Source organism: Aulonocara stuartgranti (assembly GCF_965226115.1).
Source record: "Aulonocara stuartgranti genome assembly, chromosome: 8".
In the NCBI taxonomy this organism is placed as follows: Eukaryota; Metazoa; Chordata; class Actinopteri; order Cichliformes; family Cichlidae; genus Aulonocara; species Aulonocara stuartgranti.
In genome coordinates this window covers 22,458,708-22,476,642 of record NC_138959.1, presented here as the reverse complement: position 1 = coordinate 22,476,642, position 17,935 = coordinate 22,458,708, and the positions used below count along the sequence as shown (strand labels likewise).

The following is a 17,935-nucleotide window of genomic DNA, read 5'->3' as shown; positions in this document are numbered from 1 at the left end:
ACACTTTAATCCAGTCATTGATCATATGCACTTGAAAAGGGCAACAAATATGCTGGCTGGAACTAAATCTAAGAGGACGATTGTTGCAGTGTGACTTTTCTCTCTCTCTTTCTGAACGTCTGCTATGTAGCCTTGAGTTGAGCATTTTCACCGTTGACATTTAGTATTTTGAAAGTGAAAGTAACCAGGGAGGTTTTTATAAACTTTGTTGGATTAGGGCGTAAGTGCAAAATGCAGGATTCTGAGACAGGTAGATGAACTAGAAGCGTTTTATTACAGCTGATAAAAAAATCCACAGAGTCCAAAGGTCCACAAGCAAAGAAAAAAAAAGAATCCAAAATAGGAAAACACCAAGAGGGAAATAGATGCTCTGACAAAGGACAAGGGCATTAGACACAGCTGAGGAATGAAGCACAGGTGAAGCCAGTTAGGATAACGATGCAGCCAAGTAAAACACAGGAGACGATGAAGATAAACTGACAGGAAAACAAGGAAGACAGCAGTAAGAAAACTATTAGTTTTATACAAACAGTAACTGCAAGTAAGATTACTAAAGAAAAGCACAGATGATAATATAATCATGTGAAGAGTCAAAGTCAAGCAGAGAACATTCATCATAAACAGAATTTACAGGTTAACCCCCCTATTGTTTGAGAATATACTTAAGAACAAAATATATTTGTCATTGAATGCTGTTACATTCTATATCTTTATTATCATTATAAATACATGAAATATAGGGAGATTAGGTGCCTTCCTTACGGAGGCGGTAACACAATTGCATGGGAACACCATCACATGTGTGCCAATATTGCACGTCTTTTACACATGGTGCAAGGTGGTGTCTAATGCCCTGATGGCTACTTGCTTTAATGCTCCTGTTATGACTCCTGTTCAGCCAAGTACATTTTTTAATGTTCTTGGCTTTCCTACGGCAGTGGGACCTGTACAGTTCTTCAAGAGAGGGTAGAGGACAGTCGATGGTTTCCTGGGCAGTCTTAATGATTCACTGGAGTGTTTTTCTCTGTGCTGCTGTGGAGCTGAAAACCACACACAGAAGCAGTAGTAAAGGATGCTCTCAATAGAGTATTGGTAGAAGGACACCCACAGTTTTTGAGAGATGTTATTTTTCCTGATGACACTCAGGAAATAGAGTCTCTGCTGGGTCTTCTTTGCCTGCTCTGCCATGTTCCTGAAATCCACAGTGAGCTCATTGGTCTGATCAGGTAGTCTGTGCACCATGCTGTCAGTCGCTCTACTTCATCCCTGTAGGAAGACTCACCCCCCCCCCCCCCCCCAGAGATGAGCCCCAGCAGAGTTGTGTCATCTGCAAATTACATTGCTAAAAGTATGACTCAGTACAGCTTTTTTAAACAACTCCAAATCCAGCACACCCACATCTCACATTTTAGTTTTAACATGTAGGGAACAAAAAAGAATGGTTATGTTTTAACAAGTTCTAGGCCCACTCTTTACCCCCTCAGGAACTCGAAATGCCCATTAGCATGGCCCGACCATCAACCCAACACCCACTTCTATGATGCAGGACCGAAAACAAAGAGAATAGTCCACCTAAAATTATTTTACATAATGCTGTATCAATATATCAACTTTGTGTCCGGTTTGCTAGTCAAGTTTGTCTGAGTGCAGCTCAATGGATGTTGGGTTTTTATATTTTCAGTGAGTTAATGGAAGTATAAGAATTGGACAGTGTGGACAGAAACAGGGTAAAAGTGAAAATGCAAATTAATTTAGATTTAAAGAAAGGGGAAGATAGACAAAAAGTTGTTCATTATTCCGTTGATTTTGTACAAAAAACATCTGTATTGATAAAAGTAGTCACTCAACTATCCCAGTCATTGAATTCAGGTGCTCCAGTCACTTCCATGGTCAAAGGTGGATAAACTCAAGCACCATGCAGACTGCATGTGAAAATATTTGTGAAAGAATGGATCATGGTAAAGCGATAGGATGAAACTTGTGCCAGTCCACTGGTGAAATTTCATCACTACTAAATCACGCTTCTCTGTCTAGAAGTCCAATAGATGAGTCTGGGTTTGCTGGTTGCTGGGGGAACGGTTCCAACATGACTACCGGTCTACAAAGCACGGTCTATAAAGGCAGGTGAATAAGAGTGGAGACTGTAAACCAGGCCTTCTCATCCAACATCAGTGTCTCACTTTACAAATGTGCTTGTGGAAGAATGGCCCCAAACTCCCACACACACTCCTAAACATCACTAACCTTTGTGGAAAGCCACCTTGAAAGAGTTGAAGCTATTAAAGCTGCAAAGGGTGAACCAACATAATATTAAATCCTATTGATTAATAATGGGATGTCAGTCGAGTTCATATAAGTGTGAAGGCAGATGAATGAATACTTTTAGAAATATAATGTGGATCTCCAAGGTGTTCAGACCTCTTGTGTTCAGATTTTGTTGCTCTTTATTTTACTTCAATTAGACAGTCAGAGGGCATTTCAGGGGCCCATACTGTCCAGGTGTGGGGTTCTTTGTTGTCTCATGTGCTTGAAAAGAAGGCAACTGGACTTCTTTACGTTCATGAAAACATTTCTAGTCTCCATTCAAGAGTCTTTGTCAGTTGTAAAACAACTGATGGAGAGTCTTAAGTAGGCATTTATCCTCAAGTGGCAACTGCCCCCTTGCAGGCGATCCTGAAAGTCATTGACCTACTATTAATCATTTGAGTCTTCACATTAGCCAAGTTGTGACAAAAAGTGCAGGTGGTTACTATCGCCTGGGCCAAGGTGTGAAACTTCTGTAAGACAGTGCCCCATTCCACCTCTGGCAAGGTGTGAGTGAGGAGTGTGTTTCATATTTATGTACATAGTAGTCATTTTTTCCCACAGGGAGAAAATGTCCAGTGGCTGTTACTGATCAATAACCAGAAAACAAACATCCAAACATAACTATCAACTTAGAAGGAAAAATAAGTGTTTGCCTTAAGACTGCCTTGTCTACCATCTACTATATATATATATGTGTGTGTGTGTGTGTGTATATATGTATGTATATATATATTTGGTTATGAAATGGTTTTAAGCAACTCACAGCATGACATTTAAGGGTCAGTGCACCATGAATCACCTCCCTCTGTCCCAGATATTCATTTGCTCTTCGCTCGTTTCTGAGCTCTTCATCTGCATCTGTTTCAAGGATTTATTTTTTTATTTTTTTATTTTTTTACTTTTCAGGCTATTTGTACTGAATCTAAACTGACAGACAATGTATGTACATGTATTCACCATCCAAACTGTTCCGTTATTGAGCCACAGGACAAAGTGGAGCACTGCATAGATTGCTGGGGTAGGAAACAGATGAACATTATTGGTTTTTCCACTGTAGACAAGAAAGCAGAGGTGGCTTTGGAAAAAAGTAAAACTCATTACACACAGAGTAATTGAACACATTTGAACTAATTGCAGGGTTGTTGAGAGGACTGCTGCCATTTTCTCTTGTGCTGACATTCACTTAAAAAAGATTGTGGACTTTATCCTTTTATGCGAGAGTGCAGATAGATCCTAAACTATAGCTTATTAGGTAACATGAAAACTAATCTAAATATAGGTTACACAGCACTCTTTTGCTGTGTAACCTATACCAGGCAGAAAATACCTTTGGGATTGTTGCTGCTGTTGGACCTGGCCTATAGGACGCTGTTAAAAAAGTTTGAAGTATCCACTTGGTTCCACTGAGCACCATAACGAGATGTTCTGCAGATCTGTGATTTTGTGCTCCTTCTTCTTTACAGCCTGTTGCTGTAGTACACAAGCCACAGATTATATCTAAAACAGCGGTCCCCAGCCTTTTTCCCCCATAGACAGGTTTATGTCCGACAATATTTTCATGGACCGGCCTTTGAGGTGTTACGGATAAATACAACAAAATAAAACCACCACCAGTACCAAAAAAAAAGAAGATTTATTCATAACACACGGGAAAAGACCCAGGGTAACCGATTTAACGATAAAAACGATTAAAAAAAATAACGCTAAAAACCGATAAAAACCATGAATTTAACACCCGAGTCTCAAATCTCGTGGCCCGTTACCAAACGACTCATGGACCGGTACCGGTCTGTGGCCGGGTTGGGGACCACTGATGTAAGAGTCACATATTACCACCCTGATGTCAGTCATTGAATTTTGGATTCCCACATAAAAAGCCTTAAGTTTGTTATCCTGGCTGTTGCCATCTGTCCATTGTCTCTAAAATATCTTATCCATCGTTTACTGACTCCATCATTTATTCCAACTTCTTTGCACCATTGCAAAGATGTCCGGAGCCCAATTCCATACGTGTGTCCACATACTTTGCCAATCAAGCTGATTCTGATTGTGGTAAAAGTGCACTTGGCCATTAAGCTCTTGGGTAGCAAGCAAACCAATAACTTTCAGCAAGCATATTTTAATATATAAATATTTTTAAATGTGGTTCTGGCAGCGTAACCAGTATGTGTTAGCTTTTGTCGTCAGACCTGTGTTTAAATCCATGCGCCCACGTTACATTTCATCTGGAAATATGTCACACTACAGAAGCTCTGAATCCTGCTTCACTCTGACTTTATAGGTTAGAAACGTCAAGAAGTCACAAGCCTTTAAAGTCACATACTTTGAGATGTACATGAACCATCCGTGATGTTAACTGGAGACAGGAGGCAAATATTTGGTCTCTAACAAATATGAGTCATTGCAGATAGAAAGCTTGAAGCAAAAAGCGATGACCTATTTATCAAAGTCGACTGCAGAAGTAGGGTGACCCAGTAACAAATCACTCCAAACACAAATTTCACCTCTTCTCCTCCCACATCTCTTTTTTCCCTGTTACCCCAGCTGTCAGAAGAGTGACTCTGAGTGCTTGTGTCATCCAAAATGTTTTCCTGCCCTCTCAACTCTTCCCTGGGGTCAATTAGAGGCAAACTACTTAATGATCTTAGTACGAATCTGTACTCCCGTGTTTTTGTCATGTTTATTATTCTCACAAAAGGCACGTGTACGCCTGACTCAGCCAGTCGCACAGAGCGAGGGTTATAAAGTAAGTGGATGTGGGAGAAGGTTGTGTTTGTTCACACTGCCTCTACTACACTCAGTGATGATGCACACGGACTTTCACGTTGGATCGTACCGTTATTAGACATTGTACCCACCCTCCTTACTCGCTTTATTCCCAGCACTTATGTCTCCTTATTCTTGCCACTGCAGTTTTGTTGTTCACGGACACACAAAGATGCTCCTGTGTTATCTTGGAGATGAGAGACGCCATGCAGTGCACTCTCTCCTTTATCTCTTTCCCCACGGCACATAAGACTCCTTTTATGTATCATTTGTATCATGCCAACGCACACTCAGAGATGCACAAACACGCTCAATGCACAGAAACAATGTTTCATGGTCTCGAGCACTCACAATTGCAGGCTGGTGCAAACAGCAGGAAGATGATTGGTGCGTGTGAATGTGTGTGTGGAAGTTATTGAGGGAGGGAGAGTGAGAGAAACTGAAGAAGTGTGAATCCCTTTGCATTAAAAAGCACTTAAACTTCTTGAAAACTCTAACTGCTTTTAAGTTTGTGACCTGAAAATGAATTTGAAGCTCCTGTTGCTGCATCATTAGCCTTCTAAAACTCTGCTAAATAGCTAGACACTCTGGAAAGTGAAGATATCTGGCAAACTATGAGCCCTTGCTTGTTAATTTATTGATAACCTAGTATTTTTCATGTTGCGAGAAAAACATATCGTCCTTTTCATCATAAAAAGCTGCAAATCAGAAAAAGTCTGTGTTATTAATAATCAATGTCTCGGTTATTTAAATCAGACGAGACGTCATCTGAACCTAAAATGATGGCCAATTACCAGCACCAGTTATTTTACCATTTAAATCAATGTGCTGTTCTCCTCAGCACAGTTTACTGAAGTTACTCTCAAATGCTCCAAAGGTTTTTTTTTTAAAAAAAGATTAGCTGAAACCCCTCAAATCTAAATCTCCAATAGGTTGGGAAAAATCTAACAAACATTTGCCACCAACGCTATGTTTTTTGCCCTCTAGGTTTTTTGGGTTCTAAAATGTTCCAAATTGCAAATCTCTGTAAGCAAAAATACAGACAACAGTTAACATAATGCCTCTAAAGTCATGTGTAAAAGACAATTTTCACAAGGTTCTATGTAGTCCTGTGTAGAAATAAGTAAACCCCTTAAACCAATAGGAATTAACAGGGTAAGTAGAACTGAGGTGCTGCTCTGTAGAAGCAGAGGTAGTAGTTCATGCTAAATAACAAAACAATAATCTTTATTTAAGACATCTTGGATGTGCTACCACACAGCAGGCTTATTATTTGACAGATCATTTCATTAAATGGCACCAATACTACAAATGTGGACTGTAGAGAAGTCCAGTACAGAGACACACTGCTGGCTACAGTTGCCTGTCTTGGCACTATTGTGTGTCAAAGTGACCCCGGCCCTAAAGTTAAACCTTCACAAAACCCAGCGGGTAAGTTAAAAAAAATCCACCAACTCGAGTTGTTGTGAAAGAGAGCATCAGTTCTTAGAGCAGTGTTGTTCTGTTATGGCAAGCAAGGCAAACAGCACTGCTTGCCCAGTGTAATCTAAATACAGACATCAATTAAAACAAACATGAAGTAATCTCTCTCCTTGCATCTCAAACAGCCATGTGTCTCATGAGCTTCTCTCACTGCCTGCGAGACAAGTTTCCCATCTTCTTGCCATCGTTGGCTATTCCCTCTGGAAGCAGGCTTGACTAAACTTATAATGTTTATCATTCAAGACAAGCTGCAGAGACAAGCTCTGTTTTCACTGAGATTATTTACGAGCTGTGTTGTGTGGAAATAAAGCTTTCATTAACAAGTAAACAAGCCCTCCGTCATCCTAACATACACATTTTCTTTTAATAACCACCTTGGCAATGTGTGATGTAGAGCTATTAGAGCGTAGTCTGAAAACGTTTTTTAATAACCTCTTAGGCATGTTAGTGAGGAAAGTCTGGATAATGGAGCGGTATACATCTCTACTTTCATAAAACAGGCAAGCTGAGAAGTTTCAAATGAGTTCCTGCTTGCCTTTCTATAAACTCACCCTATGCCACTGCTTTAAAGACAAAAAAAAATTGTGCCAGGCTGTACACATGTTCATTTCTACTGTTAAGTTGGGCATGGGGATGGACTTGGTTTCAGAGCCATGGCCACACCAGGAACTACAGTCTCACATCTGACTCTTTACACATTTACCATCGATTTGTAACACAATAATGTTACTTCCCTTCTCTAAACCGATTCATTAGGTTTAGATCGAAATGAATCAAACCTGTGGAAGCATATCTGGAAATCATGGCAAACAGAAGCCATTTCTACACAAGAACTATGCACAATGTTTGGAGAATCAGGTCGAGACATTGTCTAAAGTTGCCTGTTCTCACATGTAGCACACAACAGAAGGCAATTTTATCCGTGCCAGATGTATTCTTTTACTGGAAATACTTCTGCTTTTGGGGTAAATGTTCACTGGATGATCATTGGCTAGTCTCACATCTGTACAACACATCACAGGTCCATCACAGTGACTTGGAATAAGGAAGCTAGCATTGCACACATTTAGTGGATCCTATAAATAGGCTCACCGTTGGAGGTTGGGTGGCTGTCTGATCAAAACCATTTTACAACCAAATGTTAATCAAGTGTTGAATTAATAGCCAGTGTGTTGTGATCGCTTGGTTATTTATTGGTCCAATAGCTTCATGACAGGAAGATGGAGGTATTGATAATGATGATAAGGACGATGATGGCATAAAAAGGACTTTTCCCCCCACTAATCTGGCAAATGCTGGAACATCAGTACCACTAGGTTATTTACTTGTGTGTGTGTGTGTGTAGTCTCAGAGTTGTGTTAATGTTGTTACCATAATGGCTAACTCTTGACATTTCTCCATCCCGCTGTTTCTGAAAAATGTTCTAATTTATTCGACTAGTACATCCTACCATTTTCTGTAATACTCTCTGTCTCTCTCACTAGTGAATAACATTTAAAAGGTATACAGTGTACACATCTGTACCTCTCTCACATGTTTTCTGCTTCCAACACTGTGACACTATACAAGCACTATATTCCACCAATTTTGTCTTTCTCTTTCAGATGACCTCATGAAGGATGTTTAGGTATGTGTGTGTCAGAGTGAACATTCGTGTGTATCCATCCATCCCTGGGGCTCACATCAAGTGCACTGGCTGCATCAGTGGACTTCATTATTGCTAATAGCCAGGGATTTACTCTTTTACTCCTAGTTTGTTCCATTGTTCATTAACCTCGGTTCATTTAGCTTTGGACCGACTGCCTGTCAGGGATGGAACTGTTTCACCCAAAGTTACCAGTCTCAAAGTAAAAGGGCATATTTTTTTGTTTGTTTTTTAAACTCATGTTAATCCTGCACTTACAGTTCTCCTCTGAAGTTTACATACACTCATCATGAGAATAAATCACTTATCATTTTGGTGATTTTTTTAAACTGTTCTTTTTCCAGGCTGGTACATCTTAAATATAAAGCTCAATAAGTTTTAAATTTATTTTGGATTCTGGGTCCAAAGTATACACGCAGACTCAAATATATACATACCCTAACATTTGATTAAATGTCCCTTAAGAAGTTACACCTTGACCAGCTGCTTTTGGTAAAAAAAAAAAAAAAGAAAGAAGCTTGTGGCATAAATATTAGACCACTCTTTTATGGTTTTCAGGGTTTTTAATCGCTTTTTATCGTTATTTTTTAATCGTTAACTCGGTTTCCTGTGCGTTATGAATAAATCTTTTTTTGGGAGGGTACTGGTACTGGTTTTATTTTGTTGTATTTATCTGCGACACCTTAAAGGCCGGTCCTTTAAAATATTGTCGGACATAAACCGGTCCGTGGCGCAAAAAAGGTTGGGGACCGCTGGCTTAGGAACACCATGGAAATGGTGGAGGAAGAGGCGTAGGGAGATGCTGGTCTGGACATTGCTGCTTAGACTGTTGCCCCATAACATAGAACCAAAAAAATGGATGGATGGATGCGTGGATGGATGGATGCATGGATATCTAACATTAAATACAACAATGGATAAGGAAAAATGCTTTTTATAACAAGGAAAAAAGCAATTACTTGGAAATCTATTGCATGTGTTAAAAGTGAGAAAAGCTGGAGGCTAAAACAATAATAAACTCCTCTAAATGAGCGAAATCTCTCCATTATGAAGTTACATTCATCAGCGATTAATGACAGCCCAGCAGCATGCTGTGGCCTGTTGCTTTGGCTGGGTGTGTCATAACCCTTAGGCTGCAGTATCATCCAGCGAGGCCCTCCGTTGGTCAATCAAATGAGTTCATCCAAAGACAGATTCCTTTGCAGTGTACACAAAGAGCTATTTCTCCTTTCTACCCTGCAACTCTCATGATCAAAGATTTTAAAATACAGTAACTTTCCAGAGCTTGAAAATGCTGTTTTGGCATCTGATGAGGTTTTAAATTCACAAATCAACAAATTAAATTTTATGGATTTTATTTCATTTTTCACAATTATGTAGCTTTCTGTGTTCTGAATGTACATTTATGGTGTAACATCTTTAATGAAGTGCTTACTGGATGAACATGCAGTGGGTCTGTACAGTGTCTTTTATGCAATATTGCCTCTGGTGAGGCAAAGGTATATACTGCTGCAGACCACAGAGCGTCCCTATAGCCACAATTCATTATGTTGGTTTAGAAATATTAGTATAATCTGAACTGAAACTGTAAAAACCTTCAGGCAACACACGCAGACCTTTATTATTTCACTTTATATTACTATTAAACAAATCTGTGGGGAAATAATAAAGAAGTTGCCGCATGTACTGTGCTACAGTACAGGCACTTTGCACTGGCAGTGCTTCAAGTTGTAAGGATGCGTTGGCCATTCTTGCTCCCGGCAAATTTGTACTTCACAGTTAAAAAAAAGTCACATGGCCCAAAGCCATAACTCGTAAATGTATTTAGTGCCTGCATTTGGTAACTGCACCACAGTTACAATCAATTTAAAACACTAAAAAGCTGAAGTTACAGTTGTCCGAACGAGACAGGAATATGTTGTGAGACTGTTTTTAAAGGTAAAGCATGCATGTACTTACAACTGACTCTTTGTCTATCTCTTACCAGAACAGTACCAGCTGAATAACTCTGCTTATGGACCATTTGGACAAGGGCTTCCACAGCCTCACAGCAACCACAGCGCAGTGGGACTGAACAAATACACCTCCCTCAAAGCTGTGGGTAAGTCTGACACAAATACATGCTAAATGATGCTTATTTCAACTGACATTGCAACCTTTACAGTACAAGTTAAGAGTACAGGAGCTGTCAGATGATGAAGGGTCCCTTTACTTCGTGGAAAGCAGATTTAATCTTAAAGAGAGGCCCCCCACCATGATCCCATTTAAGTAACATTAATCATCTAAATGTTACTAAGTGATTGACGTAAACTGGACTTCACAGGAGATTTACTTCCCCATGGTACCACGTCATGCAGACAAGCATGAGCTATTGCAGTAAGGCCTTTGTGTGATTTGATTCAAAGAAACCTCACTGTACAGGAATATTTTAGGAAGATCTGACCCCACAGACCTAGTCATTGCTAAGGACAGAGCTCTATGATATATGGCGTGCAGGTAATACAGATATGATTATTTTTATTTCAACATAAAATGTGTAGCTAGCTTACTTGCATGTACACTAAAAAGTTGCACAGTACTTTACATCTTTTTATTCCATGATTCACTTTATAATCATATAAAGTCTTCCATGCAAATCATTGAATTCAGGTCTTCCAATGACTTGAATGGGCACAGGTGTATAAAATCAATCACCTAGGCATGCTGACTGCTTCTACGAACAAGTAATCGATCGCTCCCAGGAGGTCAGTGAGTTCCAGCATGGTACCATGATAGGATTTCAGCTAATAATATTCAGTCATGACATTTCTTTGCTACTAAATATTCCACAGTAAATCGTTATTGGTATTATAATAAAGTGGAAGCAAATGGGAATGACAGCAATTCAGTCATAAAGTGACAGGCCATGTAAAATCACAGAGCAGTGTCAGCAAATGCTGAGGAGTATAGTGGGCAGAAGTCACCAACTTTCTTCATAGTCAGTCGCCAAGGTCCTCCAAACTTCATGTGGCCAAGCTCAAGAACAGTTTGTTGAGAGCTTCATGGAAGAGGTTTTTGTGGCCGAGCAACTTACGTCACCAAGTGCAATGCCAAGTATTGGATGCAGTGGTGTAAAGCACGCCATTACTGGACTCAGGAGCAGTGCAGACATGGTGGAGGAGGGATTACGGTGTGGGGTTTTCAGGAGGAAAGACATTTTGGACGAGTTAGGCTCGGGTCAGCATACCAAGACAGAACACCTTTGGGATGAATTAGAGCGGAGACTGCAAGCCAGACCTTCTCGTCCGACATCAGTTTCTCATCGTACAAATGTGTTTCTGGATGAATGATCAAAAATTCCCATAAACACACTGCTAAACCTTGCTGGAAACATTCCCAGAAGAGTTGCAGCTGTTGTAGCTGCAAAGAGTGTGCATACATCATATTAAACCCTATGGATTACGAATGGAATGTCACTCAAATTCATATGCGTGTTAAGGCAGACAAGTGAATACTTTGGCAATATAGCGCACATACAGTTTCTTAACTTACTGTATAATGTCTAAATTTTATATTGACCTCAAATACAAAATCAAAACAGGTAAAATCTGAAGCCTATATTTGTAAAAGATAGGTTGAAAGTAGTCTGAAGCTAAAGTGTACTACCTCCCTGTGAGTCAAAATAGTTTTCAGTATCACAAATGGGCACATTAATCAACTAAGACTGTTTGCAGAGCGTCTGGTGGCTGGGCCTCAGTCCACGGGGCCTTGCCGGGCACAGCCCGAAAAAGGGACATCGGCCCATCTTCCTGCAGGCCCACCACCCGCAGGAGGCACCGTAGGGGTCGGCTGCATTGTGAGCCGGGCGGCGGCCAGGAGCAGAGGTCCTGGCGGACTGATCCCTGGTTACCAAGACTTGCACAAAATGTTTTCAGTTAAAAAATGAGATATTCTCATCCAATAGATTCCTTCATATCAGACTAAGAACACAGTGCTTTAATGATAGACTCTTTTTTTTAGTTGCACCACCTTACCTCACTTTTTTCCACATCTGCAAATCTCTGATTACAAAACTGCAGCTGAATTCTAGCTGCCATCTGGTTATATTATTGTTCTATTCCTACATAAAAGCAAGGTTGCTGAGTTCCTATATCATCTGCAGTTAAATTGCCGTGCCGCAGCAACTACAACACTAGCTGTGTTGGAACCTCAGATCTGTGAAGTTATTGCTGGACTCTGAATGCAAGTAACTGAATGTGATTTTTCTCTGATCTAAGTTAATCACAGTTAATCGCACCATTTTCAGAAAAATAAATTGGACATAATCGCCCACTTGACCCCATTTAATCAGAAACTCATAGCAGACTGACTCTGACTTATTGCTTTTCTATCACCATTTTGACACCAAAGTCACTTTGAAGACCGCAAATGGTTGCAGACCTGCTCCTCATCTTCAAAGCAATTGCGTTCTGCAGCAACATTTGAATGGTACTGTCAGAATTTTTTAGAAACAACATCAAAGGATGGATCCATCCTGCCTTATTTCAGCAGTTCAAACTTCTGCTGGCTGCAAATTGTGTGGGTGATACCATGGTGCTTAATCTTCGCATCATTAAAACATGAAAGCCTATCCGAGTATTGTTGCTGACTACTCCATCCCTTAATGACTGCAGAGTGTCCATCTTCTCATGGCTGCTTCCAATAGGATAACACATGATGTCACAAAGCTCAAGTCATTTCAAATGGTCTCTTGAACATGACAGTAAGCTCACAAATGGCCTCCATAGCCACCAGATTAGGGATGCAGTGGAACATGAACTGTATGGTGGTACTATCACCAGACCAAAACCTCTGAACAATGTTTTCAGCACCTTGTTGAATCTATGACATAAAGAATTCAGGCTGTTCTGAAGGCAAAACAGAGACCACATTTATTCATAGTAGAAGACATCAAACATTACAATTTTTAAACTGAGAAAATATGTCATTTTAAGATAAATATTAGCACATTTTAGAATTTAATGACAGCAACAGTTCTCAAAGAAGTTGGGACAGGGCGTATTTATTTTAGGGCCGTTATATGCTTGTTGTACATGCTTGTTCATTTGTTACTTATGCATGTAGCACAACCTTTATAGTGGCTGACTAAGTCTGTTAACGCATTTATCTAAATAACTTGCTCTCTCTTCTATGATAACTACTGATATATCACAAGCACAAAACATGTATTTGTCACCTGTCTCGTGTGCTCTTGGAGGCCCCTCCTGGTATAAGGCCCCCAAGCGGCACCTTAGTCTCCTTATGCCTCAGCTGGCTCTGAAGCTAGTTGCCAGGATATGCTAACATTCGCAGTTAAGATTAAAGGCAAAGGGTGAGGGTATTTATAAACCTCCATCGCTGTGTCCCCTCTTCCTGACACACATACCTTTACCTCCAACATCTCCATTGCACTCTTCAGTTTCTCCTGCTCCTCCTGCCCTCCAGTATCTCAAGAGAAGATTAACACCACTAATATTCACTCACCTCAAGGGCATGCCAGTTGGAAATACATAAACAACCAGCCTGCCCTTTGATCTTTTTCAGATCCTCTCTTCACCTTCCTCTGACTCTCTCCTTTCCGCTCCTTTAAATGTACTTTTTAAAAACTTTTACGCATATAAAAAAGGGCATTTTCATGCTAACACGGTCCATTTGTGAGGAGATCATTTTTTTCAATTCTGCCTACAGGAGTTGCATAAAAGCTTTCTGATATATTCAAACAATAGTGACATTGCTGACAGTTTGGAGCCAGGAGGCCAGAAATGCATCATGGATTAACCGTGATTCAGACTTGAGCCCTCCTCCTATGATGACAGATCATGTGTTTGTGAATTGACAGTTAATTTCTTAGCCTGCTTCTGCATGTGACTCAGAACTGCATCAGACTGTGATAAACTGAAAATGATTTCAAAGTGTAAACAAGTTTAAAGAGGCCAAATATAGCATGTTTGCGCTACCGACCCAACTTTTTAACTTCTACTGTAACACTGCACTGTGACAGAGCAAGAAGTGAGCAGAAAGCTATATTTATTAACACTATGAATGAGTGTACCCATATTTGGTACATAAATCCCACAGTCTACACACACGTTGCCATTGGTTAAAGGAATAAAATAGAATTAAAAAGAGTAGAGTAATAATAGCCATTTGTGCTTATTTTTTCCTCTTTGACAACTTTAAATTTGGGACAAATTCTATAAAGACTAAGATTTGAGGAAAGGTCATTTACTACTTTTATTGTCACATTGCATGTGCAGGTACACTGGTGCAGCAGATGCAAAAAGGATATACAGAGGTCAGCAGTTGGATATTGCGCAAAACAAGTGGCATTTATGTACAGTATGGAGTGCATAATGTTGAAGTTCTGGTAAGTGACGGTGAGGTGTCTACGAAGTGTTCAGCAGTCTGATGGCCTGATGGAAAAAGCTGTCTCTCAGTCTGCTGGTTCGGGACTGGATACTGCAGAACCTCCTGCCTGATGGAAGTAGTCTGAACAGTTTATGCTGAACAGTTTATAGAAAATAACAACACTAACAGTCATGTGAAAAGGACTGGAAGGAAAAAAATTAATACAACCTCACTGCTTCCATAGAAATTAAGAGGGTCAGAAGCAGCCAGGTGCTGGTCTTGAGCATTCAGGTGTGTGTTAATATAGTATCCCTCATGCCCTGCATCAATTTAGTAATCCAATTAGAAAAAGACTGAACAAGCATGGCTTGTTTGGTCAGAAACTAAGCCTCTTGTCTCTACACAGAACAAAGCAGCACGACTTAGGTTTGCCAAGTTGCGTCTAAACAAACCACAAGACGTCTGGAACAGTGTCCTTTGGACAGACAAGACTAAACTGGAAATACTTGGGCAAAATGCACAGCGCCATGATTAGTGACAACCTAGCACAGCATATCAGCCAAACATCAGCCAAACCTTGTCAAGCACGGTGGTGGAGAAGTGTATTACTACAACAGAAAACCGTAAGTTTAAAAATAGAACTAGACCTTTGTTCATGGTCACATCTGTCTGAAAATAAAAAACAGATTCGACAAGATTAATGTTGGGCTAAAGCTCCGATCTTTCTCGATGCTCATCAAACTGAAAGCCTGGAGGGTGGGGAGACTTCTCGGGTATTTAAAGGTTTTACGGCGATGGTTGTCTTTGTCTCACAGACTGTCTCCACCCTGTCTCTCTGCAGCTGAAACTGCATCTCGGAGCTACTACAAGAGCTTCCCTCTCATGGATTTCTCCCACTACCAGCCTGTAGCCCCGCCTGCCTTCCAGCCTGTGCCCATTCCACCTAAAGAGAAATCATACATCCATCACCAACCCCTGCCAGCACACCACGACATCCACTCCCCTCTTTCAATCTCCATCCCCCCCAGCCACCTCGAGCAATCACGCCTCTCTAAGACAACCACACACCCGTTTCTCTCCAACTCGGCCTTCAAAGCATGGGAGCCAAACGCCCGCCATGTCCACAGGCAGACCTCCGCCCCAGCGCATACTTCCACCTCTCTGCACAGCTCCACCCGGAGACACAACTACTCAACCCGGAGGCAGCAGAGCACAGAGAATGTCCCAGATCTCTATACTCAACCCTATGGAGGGATGTATGGAGGAACTGGAGGAGGAGCAGGACAGGGGCCACATGTCCAGGGGCAACATCCATCTCAACCCACTTATTACCACCACACCAGACAGAAGAGCTACTCCACCCACAGTGCAAATGAGGTGACTGTCTGAGCGGCAGCAACTCAGAGTGCGGCCTTCCACCATGTTTAACACAAAAACGAAAACGCTTTGGCGTAAGACAAAAGGGCCAGAGTTTGGGACAGCTCGTCCAACATGTGGTTAATTAAACAAGGAGTTTTTTTAAGACACGAAAAAATGAAAAGGGGTGTTTTCATAAGAGGAAACAGTCAGGTTCAGGAGGAAAACAGTGCAGAACCACCACTTTGTAGAAAATGGACTGTGCTGGTAAAGGTTATTACCGCACTTGACCAAATGTCTCGTATAATAAATGTTTAGATTTCACCCAAGGATATCTCAAATCCACTCTCAGGCTTCAATAGGCTGCAAAGCTATAAAAATGTCCAACTACTAAAGATTTTCCACTACAGTGTGCTTCAATTGTGGTTGTACAGGCCATATGGTACGGAGCCCCGCAAGGGACACAAAAAATAAAGATGAACATTTGCGAGATCTCGCAAATGTTTTAGCCGCATCCTTCAGAGGCCGCCAGCTCGAAGCCGACCGGGAGGTCGGGGCACGATGCGCCGGGAGTGCGGTGTTCCCCCCGGCTGTAGTGCACCTCAACCTCCCGTTAGCTTCGAGCTGGTGGGTAACAGACGTCTCCGAAAACGCCGGAGCACTTTTGCAAATATGTGATCTCTTGATAAACCGGGCAGATATTTGAAGTTTACACAGCTACATTCACGCCTAAAAATATCTTAAAAGTTTATTTTGTGACCCAGAAAGAGTAATATTAAAACTAACTAGCTGTCGCCATTGTTGGAAACGAATTGGCTGGGCCATGCTATGAATTCTGGGGAAGGTTGGGTCACAAAAGATACACTTTTGCGAGATCTTGCAAAAGTTCATCTTAATTTTTTCTCCCATGTCCCTTGCGGGGCTCCATAATATAGAAACATGGGCAGAACAAAGAACAACAAAATACTACTGCCGGCCACTCTAGAGGGGAGGGCTTGATACTTCGAGTCAAATTAGGCAAAAAGAAACAGTCAGTTTGTATTATTCAAAATAATTCTACCTGAGCACAGGTGAAGCAGGTGATCAGTACATGTGGCTACCAATTTAGCTAGAAAAAAAAAATCTAATTCCATTCCAAAGAAATAGTCACAGCTAGCATGCAGCTATTTTGACTCAAATGTAGCTTTCTGTGTACTCTTTTTTTTGTCAGTCACCTGCAAATGTTAGACCTCAGGAACATTGGAACTGTTCATGTCATTTAATGGGAACTCTGTCTGTGTTCTCCTACTCACTACCTCCTCCACTTTAAAGGAACTCATTGTAAATGATAATAGTTTGAAAACTTTTTTGAAATTAATGTTATCAAAAGAAACCCAAGAGCTGTTTTACTTTGAGGTGACAGTGCTAGCTACTGCACCTTGCTCCTTCTCCTGAGAAGCACAGGTATGAAGCACACTAACGCAGACAGTTAGCCTAGTTTAGCAATAACAACAATTTCTTGCTGGGAAATTATCAAACTGATGTTTTTCATCTACACTAAAGTATTTATCTGGATTAAACAAATGTATAAAATCTCTGTGGCTAATGGTGTGTTCCATTTGAAGTCAAAAGTTGGAATTTAGGAGTTCATAATTGGAATTTTCACCCACCCAAGTTAAATTTCCACCTTAGAAAGATGGAATAGCATCACCAACCTCAACTTCATAATCCAAGATGGTTTCAGAGCATGTAAATGTATAAAATCTATATTATGATGCTAATGCTAATGCTAATGATACATGAATAGCTCTGCCTCTTGCTTGCTTTTGCTTTTATAGCTTTTCTTAATTTACTACAGGGACGTGCTCTACTCGGGAGATCTCTAATAACTCTGACATCTGAGGCAAATGGAACGCAGCATTAATAATGAAGCCCATGAGGAAGTTTTGGAAACTGCAGTTCCTCAAATGGCCACTTGAGGTTGGCTCTTAAAAGAGAGTTAATCATTGGCGTTCATGTTTAAAAAAAAACCCA

The 17,935-nt window shown here is 40.7% G+C and overlaps 1 protein-coding gene across 2 annotated transcripts in view; it reads left to right on the top strand.

Moving 5' to 3' along the window:
• Nucleotides 1-17,573, top strand: part of shisa8b (shisa family member 8b) — a 37,268-nt gene extending 19,695 nt beyond the window's left edge. For both annotated transcript variants that reach the window (XM_082544287.1, XM_082544286.1), the window contains exons 4-5: nucleotides 10,188-10,301; nucleotides 15,408-17,573. In XM_082544287.1, the coding sequence (XP_082400413.1) occupies nucleotides 10,188-10,301; nucleotides 15,408-15,955 (662 nt within the window). In that variant the 3' untranslated portion in view covers nucleotides 15,956-17,573. The remainder of the gene's footprint in view (nucleotides 1-10,187; nucleotides 10,302-15,407) is intronic.
• The last annotated feature ends 362 nt before the right edge of the window (nucleotides 17,574-17,935 follow it).